We start from the raw sequence: 17,063 nt of genomic DNA, 5'->3' as shown, positions 1-17,063 counted from the left end.
TGGAATGCTGTTCATCGACTTCAGCTCAGCATTCAACAAAATCATCTCACAACAGCTCATTAATAAACTTGCCACACTACCACACTGAGCACAGGTGCTCCACAAGGCTGTGTGCTCAGCCCGCTGCTGTTCACGCTGCTGACCCACAACTGCACTGCCAAGTTCAGCTCCAACCACATCATCAAGTTTGAGGATGACATAATGGTGGTAGGTCTCATGAGCCAACAGTATGGTGAAGGACCCCACCCATCCCTCCCATAGCCTCTTCCAGCTCTTGCCATCAGGAAGACGGTACCGGAGCATCAAAAGATCGGTCAATAGGTTAGTTGTGTTAGTTGTTGTGTGTGTGTGTATTTATGTAGCACCGTGGTCCTGTGAGGCATGACATTTCGTTCCGGTGTATGTCCAAACATGTAGCGGAATGACAAAAAAAGCTCAACTTCACTTATAACCATGACAACAGTAAGCAGCAAGTTTGAAAAACTGATATTGCATATATCCCAAACAGTGTGCTCCATTAGGTATAGTCTTGTTTATTAAAATGGACGTCTTTACAATCTGTACATTCCACCCACACCGGCATTGATTTACAAAGCAACAAACAGTTAATAATACAGTATGTACAGACCAGTATCTATGTATATTTCTATGTATAAAATACTTTGAGGATATAAAGAGATGTAGCAACGAGGGTTTCCATTTGTAATTTCTCAAGATGAAACAATTTACAGTCTTTCTTTAGACTGATTTGGTTGCACATATGACGAAATGAACTTTTTTTTTTCTAGGAAAAATGCATCTGCAAATCAAAGCAAAGAACCAGTAGCACACATACACTTTACAACACAGGCATTGTGCCGGATTAACAAACCAAGATATGGTGTACAATACCCAAAGTCATTTATGTACTTAACTGTGGAAAAAATTTTTTGAATAGAATTTACCATCATCCTTGTAGCCAGTGACCAGAATGACAAACCGTTTCTGTAAAAACATCAAGGCAAATAGTCATCCCAACTTTCCCTCATCATAGCAGAGGTCATTTTAAGTATTTATATTAAGTAGGCAGTGTTTAATCCATGCTTTTTTCCCCATCTTTCACTCTTCACTTATTCCACCTTTAAAAATCCAACTTCTTTCAACTCTCATAGACAAAATATTTTCCAAAAACTTCTTCGAATATGAGGTTCAAGATTATTCTCAAGCAAAACATTCCACAGCTATTTGCTATCGTGCCTCCCTAAAAATCACAAAAAATGGATCATGTTAAAACATTTTTTGATCATTAAAAATGAGCATTCTTAAGAGGACTTGTGTCCATATCACCACATGCATTTGAGAAACGAACGATTGGATGGAATATATGCATTTCAGCATTTAGTTATAACATGTACACAAACACAGCACAGCCCGAGTCCATCGGTTTGTTTGATAGAGCTACAATTGGACTAAATATCACTTAAACTTGACAACGGGAAATATCAAGCCAAATCAACTTTCGACGTGAAAATGAGGGAGAGAGAGACAAACACAAGGAAAATCTTTCCTGGGTTGTGCTCATTATTCATAAACATTCATTGCAGAATCTTACATGTAACTTGAAAGTTTTTCCAGATCGGACTTTAAGTGAACATGGGAACTCTTCCCTTTTTACCTCTATCAAATTGTTGAAAATGGCTATGATGACCACAAACCATATTCCTGATGATGATATTTTTATGAGCATTTCTCCCTTTACTGCTTTGGTGTTTTGTTGGTTTCATGAAAACTATTGACCACAAACTAATTTTTGATAATTCTGTTCACAGAGATCAGACAGTCAAGACACCAGTATTTTGACCCCAAACAGCTTGCAAACAATAGTTATTATGGACACCATCCATTTAAAAGCAAAGACAGCCACTGGACCAGTCATCGTAAGGCAATGCTAAAAAGACCAACCAAAAGACAATGTCAGATTTTCATTGTCAGTGTTGTGTGTACACACAAAAGGATTATGGAATAAATAGTATTGATCAGACACTCATTTGCTGACAGACTCCTCTCACACACAGAGAAAGCAGGTCCTGGTCGCACCAAGTGCTCTGGCGTGGGCTCTGAATGGCTGCTCTATGCACTCAGCCTTCTCCCTGTGTGTGCGACGCCAGCATGTGTCGACTGCCCCGTGGACTGATCAGCTTCATGTGTGGTTGCTGCGGTGGGCGTTTTCATGTTGGCGCTCTACTGGTAAGTTCAGGGCTTTCTTGGCGACACAGTGAATGTGAACAGGCGTTCCGCCGGGCAAGCAGGCACAGTCTGGCTCGCTAAAGGTATTGTGGCACAGCTGGCATCCTTTCTTTTCAGACACTACAACTGGGCCGCCTCGATACTTCAGCTGTACAACACAAGAATGCAGTGTTTAGTAGGTCCATTACATTTATTGAAAGAGTATATTTCTAAGAGTATATTTACAAAATGTAATATTTTTAAAAAAATCTAGATTAAAACACATGCAGAGTTATAATTGGTTTCACTGTTGGATTCTTTAGGTTTTGAAAAACACTGAAGAAAAAAAACACTAACTTTCAAAAGTTTGGGGTTAAATAATAATAATAATAATAATAATACTTTTATTCAGAAAGAATGCATTAAACTTGTCAAAAGTGACAAAAGATCAAATGTTTTCTAATTCAAATAAATGCTGTTCTTTTGAGTTTTCTATTTAAACATTTTAAAACTACCTTTTAAAATATTATAATAGAAAACGGTTACTTTAAATTGAAAATATATTTTACAAAATTAATGTTTTTATTCTAGATCAAATTAATTCAGCCTTTGTAGGCATATACAGTCAGGTCCATAAATATTGGGACATCGACACAATTCTAATCTTTTTGGCTCTATACACCACCACAATGGATTTGAAATGAAACAAACAAGATGTGCTTTAACTGCAGACTTTCAGCTTTAATTTGAGGGTATTTACATCCAAATCAGGTGAACGGTGTAGGAATTACAACAGTTTGTATATGTACATCCCACTTTTTAAGGGACCAAAAGTAATGGGACAGATTAACAATCATAAATCAAACTTTCATTTTTTAATACTTGGTTGCAAATCCTTTGCAGTCAATTACAGCCTGAAGTCTGGAGATCAATTAGACATCAGCGTACGCTGGGTTTCATCCCCGGTGATGCTCTGCCAGGCCTCTACTGCAACTGTCTTCAGTTCCTGCTTGTTCTTGGGGCATTTTCCCTTCAGTTTTGTCTTCAGCAAGTGAAATGCATGCTCAATTGGATTTAGGTCAGGTGATTGACTTGGCCATTGCATAACATTCCACTTCTTTCCCTTAAAAATCTCTTTGGTTGCTTTCCAAACACCAAACTACCCGGAAGACCATGGAAAACAACTGTGGTGGATGATCGAAGAATTCTTTCCCTGGTGAAGAAAACCCCCTTCACAACAGTTGGCCAGATCAAGAACACTCTCCAAGAGGTAGGTGTATGTGTGTGTCAAAGTCAACAATCAAGAGAAGACTTCACCATGTGAATACAGAGGGTTCACCACAAGATGTAAACCATTGGTGAGTCTCTAAAACAGGAAGGCCAGATTAGAGTTTGCCAAACAACATCTAAATAAGCCTTCACAGTTCTGGAACAACATCCTATGGACAGATGAGACAAAGATCAACTTGTACCAGAGTGATGGAAAGAGAAGAGCATGGAGAAGGAAAGGAACTGCTCATGATCCAAAGCATACCACCTCATCAGTGAAGCATGGTGGTGGTAGTGTCATGGCGTGGGCATGTATGGCTGCCAATGGAACTGGTTATCTTGTATTTATTGATGATGTGGCTGCTGACAAAAGCATTAGGATGAATTCTGAAGTGTTTCGGGCAATATTATCTGCTCATATTCAGCCAAATGCTTCAGAAATCATTGGTCAGCGCTTCACAGTGCAGATGGACAATGACCCGAAGCATACTGCGAAAGCAACCAAAGAGATTAGGGGTGTAATGGTTCACAAAATTCACGGTTCGATACGATACACTGATGTCACGGTTCGGTTCGGTACGTTTTAGATACAACAAAATGTAAAAACATCTCAACTTTTCAGAATGCTGCAAGCGCACCGCGGGTCATGTGACAAGAACTAACCAATCAGCTTCATCCTTTCCCATGACAACTTTGAAAGCTCAGCCAAGATGAAGGAACAGCTGATCATAGCTGTATATGGATTGCAATTTTGAAATAAATTTAGTAGCAGAGCTACTGCAAGCGATTTCTAGAGCTGCAAATCTAATTTCTGCGTCTTCATGGAGAGAGCATGTCATTGTTGCTTAGCAAAGACAGGCGCCTCATGAGCGCTTCTGCCCAAGCGCTTTGAAAAGGAGGAGAAAGCGGCGCGACTAGCGGTTTCCACGCGTTTTTAGGCACGATATGTGAACCTCCCCTAAGGCACTCGCTCACTCAGTATGCGATGAAGGCTCGTTGCAAAATGTCTAATGCATTTAACAGACCAGAAATAGAAGATCCTCCAAATACCAACAGGTCTGGTATTTGAGTGCACTTTGGATTCCCTGTAAGCTATAATGGTGATGACAGAATGAATGGTAAATAGTAAGGTCTCATATCCGCGGCTATAACGTAAATGAAGCCTACCGATCGCCGCGGTGATGTCTTTTGCCCTGTTTGAGTCAGTTGGAAATGTCTTTTCCCAGATACTGACACAATAAGGTGATGTCGGCGTAAATGAGATGACATGTTTCAAGTATTCCCGCTGGTGTTTTTTTCTTTATTATTATTCCCGCTGGTGTACCCTATTGTCATGTAGCAGACACGACATACCGTTGTTTTTTTTATCCACCACTCTCTTGCCATCACCATTATAGCTTACAGGGAATCCAAAGTGCACCCAAACACCAGACCTGTTGGTTATTGGAGGATCTTCTATTTCTGGTCTGTTAAACTCATTGGCCATTTTGCAACAAGCCTTCAGCGCGAACTGAGTGAGCGAGCGCCTGACTGAGTAGCCTAACATAAACATATAAGTTGGTGTTTTTTTCTTCTTCGGGGGTGTCAGGGGCGTTGCCTGTTACGTTGTTTGGATTATTGGGCTACCTTGTTGAACGCATATCATTATATTTCTCTCTTTTTTTTTTTTTTTATATAATTAATTAGTCCAACGAACCGTTCGGTATACATAATGCGTACCGCGTACCGAACCGAAAGCCTCATACCGAACGGTTCAATACGAATACGCGTATCGTTACACCCCTAATATCTATCCTTATAAAACATTGCTAACCCCATCTTCTGAATGTTATTAAATACTAAGAAAATATACATTTACCTTGATGTGAGCATAGACATAAAATTGTTTCCAAAAAGTTTAAAAATACTTAAATATGGTATGCATTTTTAAACCGATTTCATGAATTATTCATTTTTATGAACTGTTAAGGAGTTGCACTGCATGACTCTTTTTATACAATCTGAACTAACCTTGCCTTGCCATAAACCAAGTTATCTGTCCTTGTAGACCTCAACACTATTTTAGCAGATAAAAAGGTTTTCCAAATATTAATAAACAGTCGAGTAGTTTTTGTTTAGAAACCTCTAAGAAATAATAATATAATACTGTGCCAAACTACTAGAATTTAATACTTAAACACCTTTTTACCCCCTTTATTATGATATCCGAACAGTTGTCTCCCCTTATATATTTTTTACTTTCTGTCTTGCAAACTATTTTGATTTTGATAAAATCCTAATTTATTAGAACTCACCCTGTCATGCTGAAGCTGGAGGTTTTGTGCTCTGGCCAGCCCCACTGCAATCTGGGAAGTGCACCGTGCATGCACACTAGCCCTCAGCGCCCCGCACAGGAAAGGACGGAGTAATGGTAGAGACCACTCTTCTGGGAGCAGCTTTAACACACGCACCGCATCAAAATCTTCAGCGTGCCGGTTAAGCAAGTCAACGGCAGCTACTGTCTGTGCCCCTCCTGGAACATCCGGGTCCAAGTAAACGCTCAAGAGCTGATGGAAAAGGTTCTGACAGTAGGACTTGTCGTGAGACGCAGAGGCCCAAGAGCAGTAATCCTCAGCTGCAGCCGAGTCTTTGAGCCGGTGCACTAGAATGTGCAAGGCCTTGTCATGTTCCTCTAACTTCCCATGTAGTGTAGCTCGCTCAAGCAGCAGCATCTCAGAGTCCTGAATTTTACCTACAAGCACACAAGCATATGACACTGAAACCATATTACAGCTCTTTTCGCTATACCGGACACTTTATTAGGTACGCCTTGACCTTTTGCCTTCAGATTCTCCGTAAAACCTTGAGATAGTTGTGCAGGAAAACCCCAGTTGATCTTTCTGAAATACTCATATAAGTCCATCTGGCACAACCATATCACATTCACAGAGTTAGTAGAACAAAAACTACTAGAGATCAGCTCAACTCTGCTCTTGATGCCCTTTTCCTAAGGGTCCACTTAATTATACTGCAAACAAAGGGTCAGTGTGTCTGACATTAAAATAAAAAAAAACGAATATATATCAATTGGAGAAGAGGCGCATGTATTGGATACCTACCTAATAGTAACTGGACCCTGTACAGATTAGACTCTTTGAGTAAGCGTTGTAGCTTCTGGCGGGCAGCAGACAGCTGGTCATCGGTGGCTGATGGTCGTGAGATCAGACCCAGCACTCTGTCTGCATACAGCACAGCCAGATGTGTGTGGTACTTCTCTTTCTGTAACAAAGACACAACACACAAAGTGCAGGGAAACCTTCAGCATAGGTACAGCACTGGACTAAAGAATTAACAACGCTTTGGCACAGTGATGATCTACCTGCAATCTCTTCTCTAGAACCAGGTGCTCCAGGTAGAGCAGAAGGGCTTGACTGTGCTTCTGCAAATACGTGATCACGTCATCTGGGTTTAACTGACCCTCCTTCTCCTCTGAGGTATGCCGTTTGGTGAAGATCTGGACACCTGTCTGTAGGTGATTGTAAAGATAAAGACAGCTATCCAACATCCTCTAGACTATTCTGAGGGCAAATGTTAATATGAAGTACAAACCCTTTGGTCCTTCTGTAGTGCCCAGTCTGCATGCCGCCACACAAGATCAAGGTTGGAGCAAAAACTAAGGAAATCGACAACATATTCAAACAGATCTGGTCGCGTTGAGTCCTGGAGATCTCCGCTGACAATCTTCACCCACATCTAAAACAGGACAGGAGCAAAAAAATGCTGTTAGTCATCTATTAAATGAGAGGATGTTCAGTTGTGAAGTTACACAAATAAAACTGAATTCTTAATAAAATCAATGGTGGAAAGCGAGGGGAAAAAAAGGGATGAATTATTTTATTCAGTGAAGATGCATTCAATTTATCAAAAGTGACAGTAAAAGCGTTTGTTACAAAATATTTCAAATAACTGCTGTTCTTTAGAACCTTTTTTTTTTTTTTTTTCAGAATTCTTTGATGAATTGCATTATGGTTTCCACAAAATATAAATAAGCAGCACAAATTATTTCAACATTGATGATAAAAAAAAAAAAAAAAAAAAAATTACAAATAAAACACACAAAATAATAATAAACTGTTTCTTGAGCACCAAATCAGCATATTTGTATGCTAGATCATTTTTCTGTGGCAATTAACAGCATGTCACACAATTATGTCTTAAACTGTATTGAACCCAGAATATTCTTTAAACATGGGTTTCCTGGGTCACCACAATCAAAATGTTCAAACAGCACACCAGCGATCAGATCCCACCTGTAAAGCAGCAGAATCTTGACCATTGTAGTGATATAGAAGTCCAAGAGCAAAATACCTGAATAGAGAGAACAGTTAAATCCCTTGCCAAACATTAAGAAATGCAACAAAAGTTGATTAAGCATTGTCAAACACTGACATTTATTAAAGCCATGTGAATAAAACGACAGAGGGCATGGATGATTAACGTTTCATGATTGTTTTTGAGACACCAACCCAAAAAAAGCTACAAAATGTGAATATCATCTTTAGTTTTCTTGTAAAAAGAAATTGACAAAAGTGGACAGAATCTTCTATTCAATATCTACTCAAGGAAAAAATAAAAGCGAGTACCCACTTGTGGTGCTTCTCCAGCCAGGGGGCGCTGTCTGCCAGGAGACAGGCATTCTCGGAGGCTAGCAGGTCCAGAAGACTCTCGTGGCCGGTCTCTGCGTAGAGCTTCAGCAGTGCTGTATCTACATCTTCACGGAAACCGTTAGCGCTGTCGCTGCTGCGCACCTCGTGCAGGTAGCTAATGAGGAAACGTTTGAAGCGCTGTACCTTCTCCTGGTCCCCTTGAGTCAGGTGGTTCAAGTCAGCAAATTCATGAAGTGGTGGATGGCAACGTGTGAACGAGGAAGAGGCGGGAAGGAGCAGAGGATAAAGAGAGATCAGCTCCCTTACATCCAGCTGTCCTTTCCTAAAATGGGTATTTTGAAAAAAGCTAAATGTATTAAAAAAATAAATAAAAATCTTTAAGAACTGACATTTTTAGAGGATCTGCTATGAACCAGAGTATTATTACAAGGTTACTGTTTTGTTATATTTAATTTGCTTATATATATATATATATATATATAAAGATATATATATATATATATATATATATATATATATATATAAAGATATATATATATATATATATATATATATATATATATATAAAGATATATATATATATATAAAGATATATATATAAAGATATATATATATATATATATATATAAAGATATATATATATATATATATATATATATATATATATATAAAGATATAGATAGATAGATAGATATATATTAGATGAACCATATTAAATTACTATAACTAAAATAATACAAAATAATTGAACAAAACATGTAGTTTTTTGTCGTTAAGTAAACCTAAAACTGCAAAAAATAATAAAATAAATAAATTGAAATATAAAATTCTCAAATAAAATATAAATAATACCCAAAATACTTTAACAGAAGTACTATTTTTTTTAAATACTGAAATGATTGCAATCAAATAAATAATGCCCAAACAAACAAATAAAAGCTAAATAAAAATACTGAAAAAGAATAATTTATAAAACTGACAAATGCACAAAATGAAATGTCATTTTTTTTATATATTAATAAATCCCATAAATCTATATTAATACCACAGTTGGAAAGTGACCTGTCCAATTCTATTCCTGGTTTTAGCGACAGAAGGCCATGCTTGTACATATTAAATCACTCCAGATGCACCTTCTCCATGCCATCTCTATACTAAGTGGAATATTACGGTAGTAATAGCAATCAGTGATTTAAATAGATAACTAGTTCTTGCTGTATGATAGATGTAGAAGCTTAAAATACATGCAAAATTCAACACGGCACATCTACTTATATTTATGTCAGCCATTTATTCAGCTGTTAGACAAGCTTCTGTTCTCCACCCATTAGCATACGCCGATTAGGGTCAGGCGCGCAGAGGAATAAGAAGCAATTAGCAAAGAAGTTAATTAACTCCATTCAGTCATCCTCTGAAACATCTGGGTGTGAGCTGCAATTAACAGTATTAATTACAAGACAAAATCATGCACTTCACCTAAAATGTTCTTTTGCTTCTAAAAACTGAAGCTGGCCAAATTGGATGAATCCTGCTTGCTGGAGAATTCTTTTGTGCAATATCTACAACATAAAAAGAGAAAATCATCAATTAAAATCCTTTGTCCAATTGAGAGAAGCACCCTTGTATCTCCACCAATGTCAGAAGAGTTTGGTGTACCTGATATTTTTCTTTGGGAATGTTTCTCTGTGCCGCCTCGGTGAGGGTCAGGGCCTCTTCAACGTGATGGCTTGCCAACAGGTCTTGGATCTGATGCTCCAGAGGAAGAGGGACCAGTATATACACTGCTTTTGAAGAGGCCAGCACCACCTTACCTGAGAGAGAGCACCAGAAATATGATTTTAGAGGTTCTTTATATGAAACAAAAAGCTGATTATTATCAGAAATGACCAGACCTTTGAGCACTGCATTACTTGAATGCTGTGGCTGATGTAGCTGAAGTTCAGTGCATCGGGGAATGATGAGTGATGTGAAAGGGATGGCAGGTGTTTACATAAAATGGCAATTTCATAACAAGCCATGTTCATGGAAATAAATGCTCTCAAGTACAGCACACTGATAATACAAGGTAATGTGTGACTGCCTGTGATCGTACATGATTTACCAGCTGAGAAATAATCAAGCATGTGATCGGCACAATAATGAGTGTTTTGACGCAAGCCGTATGGTGACTGACCGGATCGGAGCTTGTCATAACACATTACATGAGGTGCTCCGGAGTAAATTGCCTTCACTACATTTCTTTGCCCTGCTTGCTTTATTAAATGTGAACGTGTCTGGTTTTCATCATCTTGATTCTCTGAAGCTCTAGCAAGTTTAAGACTTGACAGGAATTTCCTTGCTGCTTTGTAGGGTAATTTATCTTATCACTTCAGAGAAATCAGTAGGCTACTTTTAAACACTACAATGCAGCAATAGCATTTCTATAGGAATACAAATAAAGATAATAGAGATTTGAAAAAAAAATACACACACACACACACATACTTAAACATGTAGTACGGAAGATTTTTTCTGGACACCCCTGACATCTGATCGGCCACACCGGGTGCCACCCCTATTACTACTATGCTACTATTTTCTTTGTTTAATCGTACTGAAAGAATCACTTATTTTAGCCGCGAAATCAAGGATGCAATGCATCTGTTCTAGTGTTTCGCCTCACGCTTCGTTGCATCCATTTCCAGCCTCTCGTGTGCGGGCTCTCGCGACAAACGTTTTTGGAGCTTTTTAGTAGCGTGACCAGGATCATGCGCGCTCCCGCTTTGCCTCAAGTTCAAGCAAAGCAGGAGTGCATTCTTATTAGCATGAAGTAAACACTGAAAGAACATCCGATCCATGTTGAAAGATACACTACAACTTACTGAACTTATGTATTCATCCGCAGAAAGACAGCAGCTAGAAAATATTAACAGCACAAAATCCACTCACTGGTGCCCATAAACTAGTGAGAAAAATGTAATGCAAAAATTACATTTAATTACAATATATATATATATTTTTTATTATAATTAATAAAAATTTATAGATACAACATTGTGAAATATTTTTACAATTTAAAATAACGGCTTTCTAGTTGAATATATTTTAAAATGTAATTTATTCCTGCGATTTCAAAACTGAATTTTTAGCATCATTACTCAAGTCACATGATCCTTCAGAAAGCATGCTAATATTCAGATTTGCTGCTCAAAAAAAGTAATTATTATTATCATGTTGAAAAGAATTGTTTCAGGTTTCTTTGATGAATAGAATGTTCAGAAGAGCAGCACTTATCTGAAATAGAAATCTTTTGTAACATTATAAATGTCTTTATCTTTGTTAAATAAAAGTATTAATTTATATAATTCCCTTTTTTTATACCAGGTTGGAGTTATACACTGATTTTCTGTCATGGACCTCCTGAATTAGCCTTGGCCACCCCATGTATAAAACTCCACTGCTCCGCCACTGCACCCGTTATTAAAACTAAGAAACCTCATTCAGAGAAGAATTAACTAGCAAAAACGAAAAGTCACAGAGACCCTAATACAGTTTGTATAAACATTGGACTGCGTTTCAGAGATGGTAACAACAAAGGATTTAAAAACAGAAATGACCTTTTTCTTGCTTGACAGGTAAGATATCTGGCCAGCCACCATTACACTGAATGTCAGATATTGAAAGATGGATATTGGTTTTACATTTTTTAGGTAATGATCACCTTTTACTATGGGTGCCAGTATGGGTGCTATGGGTACCTCAAAGCATCATATTTATCCAAAATCCCAACTAAATAACTGATTGGAGACGTTCTGCATACATCAGGAGAGAAGTCATAATTTTCACTGCAAAGAATGCAGAGCATGACTTTCTTGACTGTGAATGTGAATATGTTAGAAATACTTCAGACTCCACATTTAACTTGATGTAATTGAAAACAAAGTCTATCAATATGCGGTGCTGCCTTGTGTTTCTACTACAGGTTCAGTCTAATTGTTAGTAAATCTTTTCTGACTCTGGAATGCTGGAAAGACATATTTTGATAACTGACAACATCCCAAATAGGTAGACTGTCACTGTACCTAAATGTCACCAGTACCAACACTTTAAAAAGTGTCAGGGTGAAATAGATGGTGCATGTATGGGACAGGACTCCTACCTTCAAAATCCTGTAGAAGTTGTCCATCTCTGAATGACAGAGTCTGTTTGAGCTGCTGGTCCAACATGCTGTGAACTGTCACAAAGCCTTCATCCAGTGCGACCACATACGGGAAACACACAGCCGCCGCTATCACACTCTCTGACCAGCTCACTGGAGCACGCTGAGATATGCCCTCTGCATTAGCAAACATCCCTGAGAGAAAGATAGAGAGAGACGCATGACTCATCTCGAATGATTGTCATGACGGCAGTCACAGCCTAGAACACAGATTCATATTTCAGGTGGGGTGTAGCTAGAGTTATAATAAAAATGACAAACAAACAAATAATAGATGCATTCACCATAGAAAACAGTTCAAGATACAGAGTCCTCGGGGACATATGAAGAGGTATATCCTTCTCAAATGCACTAGAGCGAATAAGGTTTTCTCGCTCAGACCTCAAACACTATATTCCAAAGTACAAAAGGGAAAAAAGTTATATTGGCTTGCATCTCTCGCAGGGATGACATTTTTTTTTTAGGCCACAACCAATTCGGATATATGGTTCCATTATTCTTAAGTCAATGGGGGTTTGAAGTGGGGTTTTGGTTAAAAGCCTGAAATAAGGTCTGTGGTTGACATAAGCAAAATATATTTTCATATTTTATTCTTCAGCATTAAATACATCGGTAATACTTAAGAAAAAAGCTTTTACTTGTGTAGAAAAAGCTGGTTGCTAAAAAGTGGCTAAATGGGGGACAAATAAACTTCACGCAAACAGGGTAAACTCATTTCTGGAAAAATGTATATTTCTTTATTTATTTGAAATAGAGACTTAAAGATTTGTCTGAAGCTTAATGGTGGTGATGTTAATCATGCGGCTGTAGTATAGTTTTTTTACTTTAAGTGATTGTTTTTAGGTTTAAAAACTCTTTTAAGATGTGTTTATCTCGATAAACAGAATCAATCATCACTGCAGCACTCTATTAACAGAAAATCTCTATTATATATATATATATATATATATATATATATATATATATATATATATATATATATATATATATAATATATATATATATATATATATATATATTTTTTTTTTTTTACTAAAAACATTTCAGAATTAAATTTTATATTTATCTAAGTTCATATTTTTCATTTATATTAAATGGGTAGTTCACTTTTTTTTTCAGGGCTTGATTGTGTTGGGGTGCAGTCTAACATGTGTTAATGATTTAAAAAAAGGCATTATTTTTCACACCACACTGTCCCTTCTCTGAGAAATGCATTTATTTTCTGCTTTTATGAAGCCTCTCCCTCAGAAATAGCGATGGGCTCTGATTGGTTTGTTAGCCCAGTGTATTATAATTGTATAAACTGCCTCGAGTTCATGGTGACCCATACTCAGAATTAGTGCTCTGCATTTTACCCATCCAAACTACACACACACACACACACACCATGAACACACACCTGGAGAAGTGGGCAGCCATTTATACTGCAGCGGCCGGGGTGCAGTTGGGGGTTGGATGCTTTGCCCAAGACCTCAGTCTGGGTATTGCCAATGCCGGCACAAACTTGAAAACTCAGCCATAGGGTTAGGTGTCAAACTATCTAACCATTAGGCCACGATTTCCCCAAAATTAAGCATGCAGAATAACTATAATTGTAATCATGATTAGAAATTTGACTAATGGTGCAGCCCTTATTAAAAGTGTTGACTGTTGGTGCACCAACAAATTTAACCTAACCCTAAAAGTCTCCATAGGCAGCTGAGGACATGGTGGTTAAATTTCATTTTCGAAGGAAATGTCCCGGAAAAAAAACGTTTGTCCTATATATTTGTGCTAACGTTTTACGTTGGACTGCCTCATAAACAAGGGTCAGTTCAGAGCTGGAGTTGTGCAAAGATTGCTTCTGAAAGTGGGGTCGATACCAATGGTTTGTGAGCAAAATGTTGAGAGATTCAAACTAAAAGTTATCAATAGATAGAAAAAAATTCAATTAAATAAAAGACTGCAAGTGATGTTACTAGCAGAAGCGGGAGTGCATGAGAATGCAAGTCTGAAGGTGCAAGTACAAGTCTGCAGCCAGATCCTTTTGGCAACACGCACAATTTGTGTTGATTGCAAGTGACGTCGCAGATACCGAAGAGTGCAAGTGGCGATTGAAAGTGACATAGTAATTAAGTTTATTCTTTCTTGTCTTCACCCCCTGGCTATTGTTGTAAAATGTTGAGAGATTCAAACTAAAAGTAATCAATAGATAGAACAAAATAAAAAAAATAAAAGACTGCAAGTGATGTCACTTGAGTCTGAGAGTGCAATCTGAGAATGCAAGTGCAAGTCTGCAGCCAGACCCTTCTCCCATATTTTCTGAAGGTTGATGACTCAAATGTTTCTTTAAAAAAAAAAAACTCATGCTGGCCCAAGCTTAATGTATGTTTAATTATGGATAAACAGAAAAAAAAAATTAGATCTGCACATACCAATGCCATTTTCTGGTCGTTTAACTCACCAAGCCCGCCTGGCGCAGCCAGGAGAAACTCTTCCCGGCCAATCCTCTTAACAATGGGTTTCCTTTCTTCACAGTTGTAAGGGAACAGGTCCTGTGAGGCTCCTGTGCTGTAGTTGAGAATCATATAATGTGTGGACAGAGCTAGACAGATATTGTATCCGTCCAGGCTCAGGGCACAGGGCTGCTCTGGAGTGGTCACTTCCTTTAACATCTGCACTCTGTCCTTATGGACTGTACAGATCTGGACGGCCCTTCTGCGTGCCAAAACCACCGCCATTTCCACACAGAATGCGTCCCCCGTCACTGGATTCTCGTTGATGCAAAACGCAGTCACACCTTTGAGCTTTGTGCCCCCGGTGGGCACAGGCTCCAGAGTAACCATGTCCACAACAGTGATGGTTGAGTCACAGAGGACGATTAGACGTTCTAAAGCTGAGGCAGCCTTCAGCTCTGTCACTGGCTTCTTCAGGCCCAGGTATTTGTGGAGGAGCTTCTGGGCATTGTAAGCCAGCTTACCTTTGGTTGTAGTGCGCTCCTCTAGTAGGAAGTGATGAATGAAGCAGTCATTGGTGCCAAGGTACAGGTGTACGCCACAGCACTCGATGCATTCGATGTTTATCCGCACCTTTTCGCCCATCACTTGTTCCCGCTCCACGGCGGGAACCAGCTCAAAAGCTTTCACGCTCATAATGCCACCCACATCTACAGAGAGAGAGAGAGAGAGAGAGAGAGAGAGAGAGAGAGAGAGAGAGAGACCAAGTTTAGACAAAGTCAAAATCTTAGTTTAGACTTGTAATGACAAGTATTAGCTATATTATAAATATAATATACACGCTAAAAAGACTATTACAGAGTAAAGAGTTTCCTCTATCTTGCTGTACAAGTCTAAACTAAAGATTTATGATAATAATGATAATAATAATAATAATAATAATAATAATAATAATAATAATAATAATAAAATGCTTTATAATATTGATTATATTTGTTTTCAGTGCAAGCATAAATTGAAGGTTTTCTCCCTCTTGCTGTAGACAGAGAAATGGAAACAAAACCTTCAGTTTAGACTTACACTGGAAACAAATATGTGCACAACTGTGCAACAAAGGATCATAAACATAATCATAAAAATAAAAAGATAGACACTAAGAGGACAAACAATATAATGAATATTTATTTTTCTTTATTGCCATACAAGTCTAAATTAAACGTTTTGCTATTAATGTTACAGCTTTTGTTATTAATATGATGTCATATATGTGTCTCTTCACATTTGTTGTCAGTGTAAGTCTAAACTAAACGTTCGGCTTCTGTTTTTGCCGAGATGTGGCAAGAGAGAGAAAACAAAACCTTAATTTAGACCTGCACTGACAACAAATATGAGCAATATGGTCAACAGAAACGCACAAGGGTTTATTAATTATCACTTACTGGCATAACTTATCATAACAGCACATTCTAAAGTAATAAATCACAGCTCTGACAGTCAAGCATAAAAAACAGGTGCCTGTCAACCAGTGGCTTGTATTACTCAGGTGGGTTCATTACAGATATGTCCCATCAACTTCAACTACAAAACGCAAAAGGTTATTTTAGTTATAGAAAGTTGTTTGCGTGATAAATTTCTGTCAACCCAGCCAAAGACTACGCTAGCAAAACCTTATCATTTGATTCCTCTTTTAAGCACCAGTACCTGCTACACGTCCACAAGCCAAGTGTGAGCAGAACGACAGACAGAAGTGGTTTGATTACGGGTGACCATGGGAGTCTGTGGCTGTATTTCAAAACCTAGTTGAGGTGCCTAAAATCTAAAAATAATTGTTGGGTTTTCGAATATGCAGCTGTGCTGGTCGACAGTTCTCTATGTTTTAGATACAGCCTACGTGTCTCATGGTGTGTCTGTCTGTGTGTTTTGCGGCATGCAGAGAGCGCAGGTGATGTTTAAAAAAAAGCCGAGCGCATATCGTACCCCAGCCGTGGTCAGTGCTGTCCTGATTTGAGAGATGGCAGCGTTCCACGGGCCTGTCTGTTTCATTCAAGCACTCCACTCCACCTCCCTCTCTCGCTCTCTCTCTCCCTGCGGTAACGCTTCCTGTTTCTCCACCGAAATACATCCGGCCACGTGATGTGGGTGGGCTCTGGCTTTCTTATTTGAAAGCTTTTATAGTAAATGTAGTTTTAACATTAATGTCGTTAGAACAGAAGAAGAAAAAATATATATTGGATCTTTAAAAATCTTTAAATCTTTCTCATAGAGCTGTGTCAGAATGTTAGATTTTTACAATAAACTATTACGTTTGTA

General features: G+C 38.2%; 1 protein-coding gene across 1 annotated transcript; it reads right to left on the bottom strand.

Annotated features, from left to right (window-relative positions):
* Positions 1–513: 513 nt before the first annotated feature.
* On the bottom strand, positions 514–16,945 carry LOC113050757 (transforming growth factor-beta receptor-associated protein 1 homolog). Its single transcript, XM_026214035.1, has 12 exons — positions 16,731–16,945; positions 14,762–15,463; positions 12,259–12,453; positions 9,777–9,931; positions 9,597–9,679; positions 8,101–8,442; positions 7,764–7,821; positions 7,063–7,206; positions 6,833–6,979; positions 6,573–6,732; positions 5,769–6,205; positions 514–2,374 (listed from the first exon to the last, which is right to left on the bottom strand). Exons 1-12 carry the CDS (start codon positions 16,873–16,875, stop codon positions 2,180–2,182), a joined length of 2,763 nt encoding a protein of 920 aa, XP_026069820.1. The 5' UTR covers positions 16,876–16,945; the 3' UTR covers positions 514–2,179.
* Positions 16,946–17,063: the final 118 nt, after the last annotated feature.

Source organism: Carassius auratus, chromosome 31, assembly GCF_003368295.1.
Source record: "Carassius auratus strain Wakin chromosome 31, ASM336829v1, whole genome shotgun sequence".
Lineage (NCBI taxonomy): Eukaryota > Metazoa > Chordata > Actinopteri > Cypriniformes > Cyprinidae > Carassius > Carassius auratus.
Note: the sequence above shows the minus strand (reverse complement) of the source record. Positions and strands in the feature narration are given on the sequence as shown.